The sequence below is a fragment of the Anomalospiza imberbis genome, unplaced genomic scaffold (genome assembly GCF_031753505.1).
Source record: "Anomalospiza imberbis isolate Cuckoo-Finch-1a 21T00152 unplaced genomic scaffold, ASM3175350v1 scaffold_46, whole genome shotgun sequence".
Taxonomy (NCBI): domain Eukaryota; kingdom Metazoa; phylum Chordata; class Aves; order Passeriformes; family Viduidae; genus Anomalospiza; species Anomalospiza imberbis.
The window spans coordinates 732633-749932 of NW_027100070.1; the positions used below are offsets into that span (position 1 = coordinate 732633).

Below are 17300 nucleotides of genomic sequence, written 5' to 3' on the forward strand. Positions count from 1 at the left end.
TCCCCTCAACATCCCCAAGGAAGCTCTGTGCAAAAGTGCCGAAGTGCTTTTCCCACCCAGCCCACCGTGGGTCCCAGCACTCGGCCCCAAGTTCCTGGAGAAAGATCATCAGGAAGGCAAAAGCTCCATTTGGACTTTATTTGGTGGCGACTGTGGAAGACTATAAAAAGTGAATTTTTTAAAAAGATTAATAACAAAGTAGGGCCAAGGAAAATGTCCATTTTTTATTTCATATGGGGAGGGCGGGGGAGGATGGAATACTGGTCAGGGATATGCCAGGGGCATCCTTGTATTCTGTGTCAGCCATAGTGTGGCCAGCAGGACCAGGGCTCTGATTTTCCCTCTCTGCTGGGCACTGGCGTGGTCACACCTCGAGTGCTGTGTGCACAAGTGTGCCCCCATTAAGATTTGATTAGTGTGAGATGCTTCTGCATGAATTAAGGTGCCAAGGAGATCATCTACCAAAGGCAACAATGGGGATTTTATTTTACAATAAATGTGGGGTAGAGAGGTTGAAACGGACTGAAAACAGGAGAGTGAGAAGGAAAGAGGGGGAAAAGCAAGGCTGTGGTGTGGTGGGGAAATGATCAAACAAAGGACGGGTCCGGACGCTTGTCTCCAGCAGTGTCACGTTGGTCCTTGTCACCCTGCCTTGGGTGCCACTCACCCATCCATTGGTGTGTACCCCGGGTTTTTCTCTCCCTGCTGCCATTAGCTCTGGGAGCTGCTGCTGTCCCTGGGAGCTGGGTGTCCTCAGGGTGATCCGGCATCTCTCGGCATCGTCCTTGTGCTGGCCCTGGGCTCACTCCTCCGGCTGCCCCCGAGGCAGCTGAAGGAGAAGAGGCGGCGCAGAGCCCGCTGGGCTGTCTCGGCCATGGAGCGCCATCGCCGTGGGGCCGGGGGCTGCGGGACGGCTGCGCTGCCAGCGGGGCAGGCAGGAACCCTGCGTGCCAGGGGCTGGGCAGGCACTGGGCAAGCTCCTGCCGGCAGCTCATCCCCGCAGGGCTTTTCCTGTGGAGGGGCAGGCTGGGCACGGCCAGCCTCCATGCCGGCTTCTTCAGCCTCGTCCGCAGGGCCAGCAGGCAAGGCACAACCCACAGACATATTTGGGTTTTCGAGTGAGGCTGTGGGGAGGGGCTCGCTGTGCAGCTGGATGCAGGGATCGCTGTCCATGGGAGAAGCTGGTGGTTCTGCTTCCTTCTCTTGCAGTGGGAGAGACAACGGGCTCTCTGGCTCGCTGTCACTGTCTCCTGCCACTGCTCTGTCTTGGAGCTCTTCTTCCTCCCACATTTCCAGGAGCTCGTCTAGAAAGGCGCAGGATGGCGAGTCACCAGAGACAGGGCACAGGCCTGCCAGCAGGTCAGGATGTGCAATCCCTGAGTTGTTTTCTGTCTCTCCTGTGGAATCCTTGAGGAGAGCATCGCATGACAGCAAGTTGTCCCAGACAGGGCACAGCTCAGCCAGCAACTGGTCAAGAGACACAAGTTCTGAGGAGGTTTGTGTCTCTCCTGTGGCATCATCGATCACACTGCAAGTGCTGAGTGGGACCCAGGGGCCTGCAGCTGGCTCCAGGGTGAGGCTTGATGCATCCTTGAGGATGCACTTGGACCTCATGGGGCTTTCTGCGTCATCAACGAGGAGAAGATGGCTCTAAACATCTTTTCATGGACTTTGTCTTCCACCTCGTCCAGCTCCTCCCTCTTTTTCCGCAGACACTGCATCAAAGCCTCCTCATCCTCTGGGCACAGCCGCTTGAGCCGCGCAGTTTCCTCGGCTGGCTGACGAATTCCCTCTGCCTCTTGGCGGGCACTTAACCACTTTGGGGTTCTCAAGGTGGACTTGACGGACCTGTTCTCACGCAGGTATGGGCCCAGGCCTCTCAACAGGTCACTGCAGGTGTTGCCCCCATGCCCTTCCTGCACCTTGACGAGCTCCTCTATCTCAGAGCGCCCCAGGTGCTTCCAAGCCGGCTGGGTCCCAGTGCTGATCTGCAGGCTGTGTGCGGGTTGCACCGGTGGCAGGTGATGGCCCTGCCTTGCTGCTGAGCCACACCAGAGCCCTTCTGTTCTCCTTGCCAGGGAAGGCGTTTCCCAGGCCCCAGCAGCAGCCTGAGTGCCCTTTGGTGAAGGTGGTACCATCTCTGGCTGGCCTCTGGCCACGGGGCCCACAGCACGTGCTGTGCCTCCGGGAGAAAACCCAGGGGCTGCTCCTGCTGCTGGTGCTGGCAGATGGGGCAGCTTGACCCTCGCAGAGGCTGCTCTTTGCATTTCAGGGCTGAGCTGGCAGGGAGGTACCAGTGGCAGCTGAGGGCCATGGAGAGACAGCAAGTCCGACACGGACAGTCTCTGTGGCCCTGTGGCACTGCTGTGAGGCGTGTTGTTCGTCAGGGTGACCTGAGGTGCCGCCTGTGGCTGCCTGTGGGTCACCTGTGGGAAGCAGGAGGAGGCACGGGATGGAGGTGGCTGTGTGGGCACAGTGTCCCCCATGTGCCAGCATGCCCAGGCCTGGCCCCAGGGCAGGTGCTGGCCACAGCAGCCAGGCTGGGCTGGGTTCCCAGCTGGGCTCGCTGCCTCTGGGGCATTGCTGTGCCTGGCCCATCCCAGCACTGTTCCCTCCACAGAGCATGGCCTGGTGCCCGGCCTGGCTGTCTCTGCCCCAGGGCTGTCCCTCTGGAAGCTGTGCCTCCATCCCTGTCCCTCACCTTTTGCTGCATGGATCTGAGTGGCTGCCCCTCACGGGGCTGGCCGTGGGCATTCTCCTCCTCCTCCTTCAGCATTGTGGTAGTGCTCTGGTGAACACTGGCCACAATCACCCAGGGGAGCTGCTGCCTCCAGAGAAGCTGCTGCCTCCTCAGAGAGCTGCTCTCCTGGCAGTGGCCACTGCAGGGACTGGCAGCCCCAAGGGTCAGGACATGCACCCACGTCACAATGGCCTCTGGGCATGATGTCACCGTGGGTCACAAAGGCCTGGTGGACATGGCCGCCCTTCCTCCCAGAGACCTCTTGTCCCACCTTTATTCCTCCCCTAACATCCCCAAGGAATTCCTTTGCCAAAGTGCCAAAGAGCTTTTCCCACCCAGCCCACCCTGGGTCCCAGCCCTCAGCCCCAACCTCCTGGAGAAAGATCATCAGGAAGGCAAAAGCTCCATTTGAAATTACTCTGATGGCTACTGTGAAAGACTATAAAAAGTGTGGTTTTTAAAAAAGATTAATAACAAAGTAGGGCCAAGGAAAATGTCCATTCTTTATTGCAGGGATTGGGGGCAGGGTGGGGAGGAAGGGATTCTGGTCAGGAATATGCCAGGGGCATCCTGGTTGTCTGTGCCAGCCATAGTGTGGGCAGCAGGACCGGGCTCTGATTGTCCCTCTCTGCTGGGCACTGGGGAGGCCACACCTCATATCCTATGCCCGGCTCTGAGTCCCTTTACCCTGTGGCTACATTTAATACAAATTACCAACTCCTTGAACGGTAATTCAGTTATCTCTTGTGTCTTTGTCATAAATATGTGGCGTATTGCAGATTAGAGGTAAGGGTACAGTTCATTGATAAGTTTTCTAATTTATGGTTCAGAAATACTGCAATTATATTACATTTCATGTACTGAGTTCATTGTATGTGGTTTACATGTTGGATGGATATAATTTGGTTTATCTTCTGACAGGATATGCAGGATTATTATAAACAGTAAACAGAATAAAGACGAAACTAACAAAACTACAATTGGATGCAACATTAAATTCAAAATTCCAGTTGCTCTGTGTGGCCATCCAAAAATAATTTCCCACCAGCAATGTTCTCTATCTTTCTTCCCTCTTTCCAGGACACGGTTTATCTTCTCTGCCTGACGATGGGTGGTAATGTGGGTTCCTTGTCTGGTGTGCTGTTGTCCATTTCAGCATGGACTCAGACCATTGCAACAGTTTCTTGCCAATGCCAGATTCACTCCAGCAGTGACAGGCAATGAAACTTGACACGGTGTGCAGTTGGACTGTAGCAATTGGTGAGTTGTGAGGGAGCTGAATTGTTAAAGCTGCAGCCCATCATTTTGCTAAAACTACAGATACAGCTATTAGAGTGATCAGATGTCTCTCAGGTGGTGTTTTCTGTAAACATAGAATCACACAGAGTTCTCATACAGATACATCCATTTCCAACATATGCAAGTACAGTTGCTGGGGTTTCAACACATATTGACATTTTCTTAAAGGTCAAGGCAAATGTCTTAGTTGTCTACAGTATTATTTTCACAAATAAATCCTTGCTGTTCCTGTACAGTCAGGCATCAACATCCACAGTTGGCCATGTGCTCCCATTTGGGGCTCACACTTGGATGTTCTAACAGCCAGAGGACAGTTCCATTGGGATTTAATCAGCACTATAACTGGGTGTAAGGCATAGAGTATTGTTAAAAGAAAAGCTGTGGCTTTGTGGCTTTACCCTCAATGGGATAATAAGTGTCACTAACAAGATGTCACCAAGATTGGGAATCCTTTGAAAGAGACTGTCATAATTCCAAATTACCTTTAGTTTATCAGTGGTCAAGGTGCCGTTACCGCCTTCCCTTTTAATTGCTATTACAGCAGATTGCAACCGCATCTGTGGAAGACATGTGGTGCATGACGTAGAATTGAACTAAAGTTATATTTATTATGATTTATGCTAATCAATTGGCATAAATAAAGAAGTGAGGGTCTTCAGCGCGTGGGCCAAGTTATGTCTATGTATATTTTGGGTTCTCCTTTGAGAATGATCAGCAGTCCAGGAGATAGTCTACAAAAGTCAACAACAGGGAATTTATTTAACAATAAATGTGCCGTAGACAGATAGAAAGGGATAGGAGACAGGAGAGTGAGAAGGAAAGAGGGGAAAGATGGAGGATGGGGTGGGGAAGGAAAGAGTGGGGGTGCATGGGTGTGGGGAAGATCGGGAGTGGGGTGGGGAAGAGATCAAACAGAGGAGAGCACACGACTCTTGGCTCCAGCAGTGTCCCATCCGTCCTTGGTCACCCTGCGCTTCTCTGCGCTGGAGTCCCAGTGGTTCTTGTGGAGGTGGGGAAACAAGGTCATTCATCTGGGGTTATCTTTCTCCAGTCCATGTTGCGGGTATCCAGGGAACCGTTTTCCTCTTTGCCATGTGAAGAGAGAATGGGTTTGCCTTCATTTACCTGCAATGCTGTGGCCCAAGGAGCATTTCTAAGCTCCTAAACCACCCTCCCTGGGGTAGGATGGGGATGCACCCCCATAATGCCGCTTAGCAGGTGGGCTGTGTTGTGCTCGTTCGTCCGTGCAGGTGCACGGTGGGGTTTTTCTCGGCTGCGGTGTGAAGCAGGGGCTTTAAAAGAGGCCTCTGGGGAGTGCGGTGACCCGGAGCGGGCAAGCAGGGGCATGGCACGGCTTGAAGGGTTTGGCATGGCAGTTTGTGTAGCAGTTTGCACGGCAGTTTGCGCAGGCAGGGTTGCAGGTTTCCAGGTGGCCCCTGTTGGAAAGGTTTGCTGTGTGTTGCTTTCGGTGTTTTTGTTGTTTGGTTTCAGAGTTTCTGTTAGTAATGGGCTTCACATAACCAAAAATGCTAGTTAGTGCAAATCGGTGTAACCAAAAGCAACTCTCCAGGAAGGATGTGTCTGTACAGACTCATTCTTGTGTGGACTGTTTGAGCTTAGCAGTGGTTTCAGGGGCATTGCAGAGGAAATCTGCCTGCCGTGTGAACAGGTGAATGATCTCCTCACAGTGGTGGCCGAGCTTAGAGAGGAAGTTGAAGGACTAAGGAGTATCAGGGAAAGTGAAAGGGAAAGAGATTGGTGGAGTTCAGCCCTTCCATCTTTACGGGAGGCCCACCAAGGGTCAGAGGACTCCCATGCCTCCCACTGTCAGGCAATAGAAGAATGCTTGGGAGATGAAGGGGACTGGAAATGGGTCCCTGCTTGGGGAAGTATTAATAAAAACTCCTCTCAGCCCCCTCTCCCTTATTCAGGTGCCACTTCAGAACAGGTATGAGCTCCTGGATCTAGACAGTCAGGAAGATTTAGAAGAAAATTATCTGCCCAGTGAGCGTCCCAATTAATCTGTGAGACAGATCAGCACCTCTAACATCAAAAAGGAAAGAAGCGTAATCGTGGTGGGTGACTCCCTCCTGAGGGGAACAGAGGGCCCTATATGTCGACCAGACCCACCCCACAGGGAGGTCTGCTGCCTCCCTGGGGCCCGGGTACGGGATATCACTGACACACTGCCTGGGCTGATTCAGCCCTCTGATTATTGCCCACTGCTGATACCCCAGTCTGGCAGTGATGAGATTGAAAAGAGGAGTGTCAGGGCAATTAAAAGGGACTTTAGGGCATTGGGTCAGGTGGTTAATAGGACAGGGGCACAGACAGTCTTTTCCTCAGTCTCTTTGGAGTCTGAGAAAAATGCTGAAACCAATAGGAGAGCTCACATTATCAACGAGTGGCTCAAGGGTTGGTGTGATTGGTAAAATTTGGTATTCTTTAATCATGGGGAAACTTTTACAGTACCTGACTTGCTTGGACCAGATGGGCTCCATCTTTCTGTGAAGGGCAGAAGAATTTTAGCTCATGAACTGGCAGAACTTGTTGAGAGGGCTTTACACTAGGTCTGAAGGGGAAGGGGATACAGCTGGGTTGTCTGGAAGCAGGCTTGTGGGTGGTAAGCCTGAGTGAGGGGTGAAATCAGCAGCCCAGCTGAGGTGCATGTACACCAATGCACACAGCATGGGTGACAAACAAGAAGAGCTGGAGGCCATGGTGCAGCAGCAGAGCTGTGATGTAATTGCCATCACAGAAACAGGGTGGGACAACTCACATGGCTGGAGCGCTGCACTGGATGGCTGCAAGCTCTTCAGGAGAGACAGGAAAGGGAGAAGAGGTCGAGGGGTGGCCCTTTACATTAGGGAGGCTTTTGATGCTACGGATGTTGAAACTAATGATGATGGAGTTGAATGTCAATGGGTGAGACTTAGGGGGAAGGCCAACAAGGCTGACATCCTACTGGGAGTCCGTTATCGTCCACCCAGCCAGGAAGAAGTGGTGGACAGGTTATTTTTCAAGCAGCTAGATAATGTTTCTGGATCATCAGCCCTTGTTCTTGTAGGTGACTTCAACCTGCTGGACATCTCCTGGGAACTTAATACAGATGAAAAGAGGCAGTCCAGGAAATTTTTAGAGTTTGTGGAGGACAACTTTTTGCTGCAGCTGGTGAGTGAGCCCACCAGGGGAAGGACTATGTTGGATCTGTTGTTTGTAAATAGAGATGGGCTGGTGGGAGATGTGGTGGTTGGAGGTCACTTGGGGCACAGTGATCATGAAATTATAGAGTTCTCAATATTTGGTGAAATCAGGAGGAACACTAATAAGACTTTTACATTGGACTTCTGGAGGGCAGACTTTGGCCTACTTAGGAGACTTATTCCAAGAGTTCCTTGGGAAGCAGCCCTTGAAAACAAAGGAGTTCAGGAAAGGTGGGAAGCTTCAAAACAGAGATCTCGAGGGCACAGGAACAGACTGTCCCTGTGTGCCCAAAGACGAGTCGACAAGGCAAACGTCCAGTCTGGATGGGAAAGGAGGTTTTGAAGGAAGATAGGAATAAAAAGAGGATGTATCATCTTTGGAAGGAGGGTCAGGTCTCTCAGGAAGTATTTAAGGGGCTTGCTGAGGCATGAAGAGAAGAAATTAGGGAAGCCAAAGCTCAGTTTGAACTTAAAATGGCAGCTTCTGTAAAGGATAATAAAAATATTTTTTCAAATATATCAGTGGTTAAAGGAAGGGTAAGACCAACCTTTGTTTTTTATTAGATGTGGAAGGGAATTTAATAACTGCAGATCAGGAGAAGGCAGAGGTGCTTAACGCCTTCTTTGCCTCAGTTTTTAGTGAGAAGATGATTTGCTTTCAGGACAGCTGTCCTCCTGGGCTGGTTGATGGTGTCAGGGAGCAGAGTGGGCCACTGTTATCCAAGAGGAGGCCATCAGAGAAATGCTGAGCTGCTTGGATGTTCATAAATCCATGGGACCAGATGGGATCCACCCCAGGGTGATGAGGGAGCTGGCAGATGAGCTTGCCAAGCCGCTCTCCATCATTTACCAGCAGTCCTGGCTCACTGGTGAGGTCCCAGATGACTGGAAGCTGCCCAATGTGACACCCATTCACAGCAAGGGTGGGAAGGAGGATCCTGGTAATTCCAGGCCAGTCAGCCTGACCTCAGTACCCGGTAAGGTCATGGAACAGTTCACACTGAGTGTCATCACACAGCACTTCCAGGATGGCCAGGGTGTCAGACCCAGCCAGCAGGGGTTCAGGAGGGCTAGGTCGTGTTTGACCAGCCTGGTCTCCTTCTATGTCCAGGTGACCCTCCTGGTGGATGCAGGACAGGCTGTGGATGTGTCTATTTGGACTCCAGCAAGGCCTTTGGCACTGTCTCCCACAGCACACTCCTGGAAAAGCTGCAGCCCACGGCTGGGCCAGGAGCACTCTGTGCTGGGTTCAGAACTGGCTGGATGGCCGGGCCAGAGAGTGGTGGTGAGCGGTGCTGCATCCAGCTGGGGACAGTCACCAGTGCTGTCCCTCAGGGCTCTGTGCTGGGCCAGCTCTGTTCAATATTTTTATTGATGTCATGGCTGAGGGGATTGAGGCTTTCATTAGTAAATCTGCAGATGGCACTAAGCTGGGAGCGTGTGTCCATCTGTTGGAAGGCAGGAGGGCTCTGCAGGGACACCTGGAATGCTTGGATGGATGGGCAGAGTCCAATAGGATGAAGTTTATCCAGTCCAAGTGCCCAGTCTTGCATTTTGGCCACAATAACCCTCTGCACAGCTACAGGCTGGGGACAGCGTGGCTGGACAGTGCCCAGGCAGAAAGGGACCTGGGGGCACTGGTCGACAGCCGGCTGGACATGAGCCAGCAGTGTGCCCAGGTGGCCAAGAAGGCCAATGGCTCTTGGCCTGGATCAGGAATGGTGTGGCCAGCAGGAGCAGAGTGGTCATTCTTCTCCTGTACTTGGCACTGGTGTGCTTGGCATTCTTCCCCTGTACTGGCAACGTACCTCGAGTGCTGTGTCCCGTTCTGGGCCCTCCAATTTAGGAAGGACATGGAGGGGTTGGAGCGTGTCCAGAGAAGGGCAACAAGGCTGGTGAGGGGCTTGGAACACAAGTCCTGTGAGGAATGACTGAGGGAGCTGGAGTTGTTTATCCTGGAGAAGACTCAGAGGTGACCTTATCACTCTCCACACTCCCTGAAAGGTGGTTGCAGTCAGGTGGGGGTCGGTCTCTCTCCTCACAACAACTGACAGGACCAGAGGACAGTGTCTTAAGCTGCACAAAGGGAAATTTAGGTTTTATATTAGGAAATTTTTTTTTATGGAAAGGGTGATAAATTCCTGGAACTGTCTGTCCAGGGATGTGGTGGAGTCACCATCATGGGATGTGTTTAAAAAAAGACTGGATGTGGCACTCAGTGCCATCGTTTAGCTGAGGTGGTGTTAGCGCATGGGTTGGACTTGATGATCTTAAAGGTCTCTTCCAACCCAGCAATTCTGTGATTGTGTGACATCACAGACCAGGTTGTGACATCAGAGCATGCCTGTATGACATCACAGAGCAGAGCAAGCTGTGAGGTCAAAGAGTGTGCTGTGACATTATAGGGTGGCTGTGTTCCATCACTGAAGGTGTTGTGACATCACAGGGTGGGTCTGTGTGACCACAGAGGTGCTGTGTGACATGTTGAGTGAGTTCTGCCATCACAGAGCAGGCTGTGACATCACAGAGCAGGCTGTGACATCCCAGAGGAGGTTGTGATGTCACAAAGTCAGCTGTGACATTACAGGCTGGCTGTGTGACATCACAGAATGGGCTGTGAGGCCACAGAGAAGACTCTGCCATCATAGAAAAGGGCTCTGTGACATCACAGAGCAGCTGTGTGATGTCACAGAGAATGCTGAGACAATACAGAGTGGGTTGTGACATCACAGAGCTGACTGTGAAATCACAGAGCAGGCTGTGACATCACAGCGAGGCTGCATAACATCACAAAGAGAGCTGTGCCATCATAGAGCTGGCTGTGACATCACAGGGTGTCTGTGACATCACAGGCTGGGCTGTGACATCACAGGGCAGATTTTGTGACATCACAGAGCAGACTGGGACCTCAAAGAGCAGGCTGTGACCTCACAGGACACCGCTATGAAATCACAGGTGGCCTGTTACATCTCAGAGTGGGCTGTGTGACATTACAGGGCAGCTGTGTGACATCACAGGGGCTGTGTGAGGTCACTGGGGAGGTCACTCCACCCCAGCCCCCCCTCACAGTTCCCCCAGAGAAGTCCAACGCTGCTCGTGCACAGCGGGGTCCCCTGTCCCCCCGGGTCCCCCAACCCTGGCGCCGCAGCCTCCCCCAGAGGATGTTCCACGAGATCGACCCCAGAGCCTGACACGGGGACGGGGGCCGGGGGGGTGGGGGGTGGGACAGGGGGCAGGGATCCCCCGGCAGCGTCCCCGTGTCCCCCAGGGCCAGAGCCTGGGCCAGGGCTCCTTCACCCTGTTACCAACGAGGGCTTGAGAGCGCTGAAAAAATCCCCAGCAAGGGATCAGCAAAAAACAGATTTAATATTGAGCGACAGCACCACAGAGTTCCTTGGCAAGAGTCACTCTGCTCCTGACTGGACACTGCAGGCACACCAAGGAAACAAAGCAACAACAAAACCAAACAAAATCCAGGCAGTCAAACCAGAAATGAGCTGAGACCTGGGGCTTTCATTGCTGTGGAAAAGAACTGTCCTTCTTGTCCAGGTGCTCATGGCCAGAATTGGGATTTCACCTCCAACATTGCCTGTTGTGACAGACTGGAGGAGATTGTTGGCTGGAAACATTTCATGTGTGGGGAGGAAGGGGCAGGTCCAGCCTTGCCCTGCCCTGGAACCCCAGCCCTGCCCTGCCCTGGAACCCCAATCCCCCCAGAGCCTCTATCCCAGCCCAGCAGTGTCTGCCAGTCCCTGGCACAGCACAGGCAATGCTCCACAGCCACCTCTGGAGCCCCCAGCCCAGCTCCTGAGTGACCAAATGACCCCAGGTCCCACCTGGGGGAAGGGCCCAGGAACACTAAGGGGTATTTATGGCTGAGCACAAGGCAAGCACACATCTTGACCCTACCTCCTCTTGCAATTTCTATTTTTTTGAGAACCACTGGAATCCAGGAGTTGGTATCTCTGTGTGTGCTTCTCTAAATCTTATTTTTCTCTATTTCTGTGTCTTCTTGTGAATTTTGATTAACTTAAAATTGAACAGGATTGGAGCTTGTGAAGTTGAATGGGCCAAGTTAATGCTCTGAGAAGTGTTTTTGTTGATTAAATGTTGTATAAGACCTTCTGCCAATTTTTTCTGATTTTCTAAAGTTCCCAATATAGGCTGTTTTGTTGTTTTGAGCTCCTGAGAATCTCTTGTTGGTATTTCTCCAGTGCATCCAACTCAGAGGACACAAACAATTGCAATTCCTCTTAAATGTCTCCTTGAGAGAGTTGTTTGGGGGATGGGAGTCAGGGCTTGTGTGTCCTGCTTGGCACAGCCCAGGCAGGGCTTTCACAGCCACATTCCACACTCCATTTCCCAGCTGGAGCCGCTGGTGCCTCTGAGTTCTGCTGCCCCAGCCCCAGGGACGCTCTCCTTGTCTGCCAATTCCCCCACGGTCTCTGGGCAGGGATGGCCTCAGTGGGGGCTGCTGACATCCTCAGCAACTTGGAGGCTGCTGCTGAATTTTACTGCTCCAGAGGCTTCTTCAGCCTTCAGCTCTTCAGTTCAGGAATTCAGTGTCCCAGAGCTCATTAACATTCAGAACACATTAACAAGCCAAACATCTGGGAATAAGGTAAGTGTTCAAATCATTTGTGGTTAATTAGCCCAATTACAGAAGCCTCTTCAAAGTGATTACACTAGATTTAAAAAGACAGTGAGAAAAGATTTTTTTGGTCCTGTTTAGGTTTTTTTTCCCCGTTAATACATTGATATGTGCAATCTCCAATTGACACTGAATCCAAGTACCTCCTCATGCAGTTGGAATAGATATGAAAATCAAGACCCTTCATGGCTGACAATCAATCAGACTCTGTCCCTACCCCCACCTCACCATTTCCCCCATCCAAGCCCTGGCACTCAGAGCAGCCTTGTGCAAATCTGAGCTCCCTCCAGCCCAGGCTGCACCTGCAGGTTTCAGCTCCTTGGCTCCCACTCCCACCTGCTTTCCTTGGAGAAGGAGCTGCTCCAGTCACAGAGGGATGTTCATTTCTTTTCAGCCAACAAAGCCAAGGGAAGGCACAGCTCCATCAAATGCAAAAGTAATTCCTCTGCTGGATATTAACTCCACTTTGCACAGCAGACAGTCTCAGAGCAATGGAAAACACCTTCTGTGCCCAGCACACATCCCAAGGTCCCGCCTAACCCTCCCTGTCCCGATTCTGCCCAGATTTGCTCTTTGCACACACGAGTCACAGGCTGAAGTCAGGAGCTCCCTCCATGCCCAGAGGGAGGAAAAGAGAGAAAGTGGATGAAGAGCTCTCCTGTGCAGAGCCAAGGTCCAAGTGCCCCTGCAGTGGGAACCAAAACTCATCAGGTTTGTGTCCTTTGGGCTCAGGGATGGTGACACTCAGAGGCACAGAAAGGTTTCTTGCCAACAAACACAAGCTGAACATTTGAACAGTTTAATAACCATCACAGCTCTTCCCTCAGCTCTCTGCGATGTCCCAGCAGCATCTGAAATGTCCCCCATCCCCAAGGGATTTCTGTACAGGAACAGTTTTAGACAGAGACACAAGAAAAGGTAATTCTATGATAGATAGGAATACAAATAAGGATGTTGACTAATATGGGTTTTTTTTTGAACTTCGGAAAGATTGGACCACTCCCTAAAGCTCAAAGCATGAAACCAGTCATGTGAGAGGCACTTGAATGACCAGAAAGCATCTGGAGGAGAAACACTTGGAGCAATAGGAAGTACATAGATCCAGCTGGTCAAGTGAAGAGATTTCCTTAAACAAGGCCATTTAAACAGGAGAGTGGGAAACACCTGAAGGAAGAGGGAGATGATATAATAAACAGAATATTGGTGACTCAAGTAGACAGGAAGATCAGTATTTCTTCTCCTTCTCCCATTAGTACATTTCCAGGAAATTCCTGTTCATTGAGGGAAAACTTCGCTATTTCTTAAAAATACTCAAGTGACCTAGATAATGAAAATGTGCCTGTATATTAATAAAATAAAAGATATTAAAACTTTTGCCCCGTTATCAGGCAGACACCAGCTGTGTTCCCATGACCAGGCAGTGCCACTTGTGCCCTGAGGTGCCGAGCTGGGTTTGGATCTCTCAGAGAGGAGCTGAGGGAGAGCAGAGCACCTTGCAAGCTGCAGGTCCCTGCCAGCCCCGCAGGGCTCCTGTGCCATCAACATCTGCTCTGCTCCAGCCTGAAACAGGGCCCAGCATGGTGCCGGGACCATCAGAGAGCTGAGGTGTGTGCTGGAATTCAATGCCCTCCCCATGGCACAGCAGCCCTGCATTTCCCTGCTCCAGCCTTGGTCTCCAGCACAGCCATGGAGGCTCTTTGGGCTCCTGAGTGTTCCTGCTGTGTCCATGCCCCCAAGGGCACAGAGCAGCCTCCTCTCTCGGGCACTTGCCTGTTTTCCATGCCTTGCACAGGCGCTGGCCCTGCCCCACAAGGCCTGGGCTGAGTCCTGCCCTGCACGCTCAGCCAGGCTGGGATGGACACTGATGGTTTCTGTGCCAGGCTCTCTGAGCCCAGCCCAGCTCCCTGCAAGCTCTGCCAGCTGCCCTGAGCTCTGTGCAGCACCAAGGGCCTCTCCCCAGCACAGCCCAGCCGGCTCTGGCCCCACAGCTCTGCTCAGCCCAGGCTGCTCTGGCCACTGGCCCCACGGCCTCAGCCCCTGGCCAGGGCACAGCAGCAGCTGCAGCTCAGCCAGGACTCAGCCCCAGCCATGGGGGAAGGGGCTTGGCCAAGGCCAAAGGAGGCTCCCTGGCTGCCCTGCTCCCCTCGGGCTGAGGTGCTGAGAGCTCTGCAGCCCCTGCTGCCATCCCATCTGCCCAGGCCAGCACAAGAGCCCGGCCTTGGGGCCCTCCAGAGCTGCTCCTGCTCCAGGCCCAGGGCCCATCCCAGAGCTGGGGCAGTCACAAAGCTGTGCCCATTGCTGGTCATTGCTGCTCTGATGGGGATGGATCTTCAGCCACTTGGAGGTTGCTGATGAATTTTCCTACTCCAGAGGCCTCTTCTTTCTTGAGCTCTTCAATTCAGGAATTCAGCGAGAAAAGCTCATAAACATTTGTTCAAAACACCCAGGACAAGAAAAAAGGGAATAATTGAAAATTTCAATTCTGTGGTTAATTAAACAGATTTCAGTAGTGTATTCAAAGTGACTATACCATATTGAAAACAGTGCTGAGAGAATTGTTCTTTTCCTGTTTATATATTGATATAAGCAATGTCCGATTGATATTGACCCCCAGCACCTCCTAAAGCAGTTTTAACAGATATGAAAATGAAGACCATTCATGGCTGACAATCAATAACACTTTATCCCCAACCCCTCCCCACCTTTACCCTCATCCAACCCCTGGCACTCAGAGCAGCTGAGGAATGGAGTCACACCCAGGGGTGTCCCCAGGGCTCAGGATTGGGGCCAGGTCAGAGAAATCTCTTTATTGATCTGGACGAGGCCATCGAGGGCACCCTCAGGCAGTTCCCAGGTGAGCCCAAGCTGGGTGGGAGTGTGGCTGTGCTGGAGGGCAGGAAGCTCTCCAGAGGGATCTGGACAGGCTGGAGCCATGGGCCCAGGACAATTGGATGAGGTTCACCAAGGCCAAGGGCCAGGTCCTGCCCTGGGCTCACAACCACCCCAAATCCCTGGCCGTGCCCTGCCCCTGATCCCCACAGCCTGTCCTGTTTCCTTCATCCCTGCATTGCCAGGGACTTTCTGGGACAAGGGAGCTCTGCTCTGGGTGGGTGGAGGGAGGTCCAAGTGCCACCACTGGAGTGGGAACCACAACTCATCAGGTTTGTGTCCTTTGGGGGTCAGGACCTGGTGAGACTCAAGAGGCACAGAAAGTTTCTCTTCATGGCCAACAGACCATGGCTGAACAGGACACAATTTAATAACAATCACGCTCTTCCCTGAGCAATGTGCAATGTCCCAGCAGTGTCTGATGAGTCCAGCATCCACAAGTGATTTCCATACTAGAACTGATTTTAGACAACCGTGGTTCTGTGATAGAAATAAACACAATTAAGTTCTTGTATCAGGATGATTGTCCTGCAGTGGAGGCAAAACAGCTCAAACAATTCCTGATTTGCAAAGCTGTCAGTGGTGGATGGCAAAGAGATGTCACAGAGCCCTTTTCTATGATGGCAGAGTCTTCTCTGTTACCTCACAGCCCATTCTGTGATGTCACACTGCCAGCCTCTAATGTCACAGCTGACTTTGTGGCATCACAGCCTGCTCTGTGATGTCACAGCCTGCTCTGTGATGGCAGAACTCACTTATCATGTCACACAGCACCTCTGTGGTCACACAGACCCACCCTGTGATGTCACAACACCTTCAGTGATGGAACACAGCCACCCTATAATGTCACAGCACACTCTTTGACCTCACAGCTCGCTCTGCTCTGTGATGTCATACAGGCATGCTGTGATGTCACAGCCAGCTCTGTGATGTCACATAATAAACCAGTGATGTCACAGCCAACTGTATGATGTCACAACCTGATCTGTGATGTCACACAATCACAAAATCACAGAATTGCTGGGTTGGAAGAGACCTTTAAGATCAACAACTCCAACCCATGCCCTTACACCACCTCAGCTAAACGATGGCACTGAGTGCCACATCCAGTCTTTTTTTAAACACATCCCATGATGGTGACTCCACCACCTCCCTGGACAGACAATTCCAGGAATTTATCACCCTTTCTATAAAAAACTTTTTTTCCTAATATCCAGCCTAAATTTCCCTTGGTGCAGCTTAAGACACTGTCCTCTTGTCCTGTCAGTTGCTGTGAGGAGAGAGACCGACCCCCACCTGACAGCAACCACCTTTCAGGGAGTGTAGAGAGTGATAAGGTCACCTCTGAGTCTTCTCCAATCTAAAGAACCCCAGCTCCCTCAGTCGTTCCTCACAGGACTTGTGTTCCAGACCCCTCACCAGCCTTGTTGTCCTTCTCTGGACATGCTCCAGCCCCTCCATGTCCTTCCCAAATTGGGGAGGCCAGAACTGGACACAGCACTCGAGGTACGGTGCCAGTACAGGGGAAGAATGCCAAGCACACCAGTGCCAAGTACAGGGGAAGAATGACTGCCCTGCTCCTGCTGGCCACACCATTTCTGATCCAGCCCAGCAGCCATTGGCCTTCTTGGCCACCAGGGCACACTGCTGGCTCATGTCCAGCCTGCTGTCGACCAGTGCCCCCAGGTCCCTTTCTGCCTGGGCACTGTCCAGCCACGCTGTCCCCAGCCTATAGCATTGCAGGGGGTTATTGTGGCCAAAATGCAGGACTGGGCACTTGGACTGGTTAAACTTCATCCTTTTGGCCTCTGCCCATCCATCCAACCATTCCAGGTGTCCCTGCAGAGCCCTCCTGCCTTCCAACAGATGGACACACACTCCTGCTTAGTGTCATCTGCAGATTTACTAATGAAAGCCTCAATCCCCTCATCCATGTGGTCAATAAAAATATTGAACAGAGCTGGCCCAGCACAGAGCCCTGAGGGACAGCACTGGTGACTGTCCCCAGCTGGATGCAGCACCGCTCACCACCACTCTCTGGGCCGGCCATCCAGCCAGTTCTGAACCCAGCACAGAGAGCTCCTGTCCCAGCCGTGGGCTGCAGCTTTTCCAGGAGTGTGCTGTGGGAGACAGTGTCAAAGGCCTTGCTGGAGTCCAAACAGACAACATCCACAGCCTTTCCTGCATCCACCAGGAGGGTCACCTGGTCATAGAAGGAGACCAGGTTGATCAAACACGATCTGCCCCTGCTAAACCCCTGCTGGCTGGGTCTGACACCCTGGACATCTGTAACGATCCGCTTGTGCGGGGTGTTGCGATGGTTCTTTTCGCCAATCCCAAAAGTGCAAAAAGGCAAACAACAAGGGACTATCAGTTAATCACAGCAAATGTACCTTTATTAAGGGCCAAAACAGTAAATGCGATAGTGGGGATCAGAAAGGAGATAAAAGGAGATAGAAAGAGAAAAGAGGGGGATGGGAATAGCTACCAACACAGGCGAGATCCTCACAGTTATAGT

General features: G+C 52.0%; 1 protein-coding gene across 1 annotated transcript in view; it reads right to left on the minus strand.

The window, feature by feature from the left end:
* Window positions 1-5630: 5630 nt before the first annotated feature.
* The window catches only part of LOC137466879 (uncharacterized), a 285911-nt gene continuing 274241 nt past the window's right edge, over window positions 5631-17300 (minus strand). Inside the window, exon 12 of the mRNA XM_068178505.1 lies at window positions 5631-5759. Within this exon, the coding sequence (XP_068034606.1) occupies window positions 5631-5759 (129 nt within the window). The remainder of the gene's footprint in view (window positions 5760-17300) is intronic.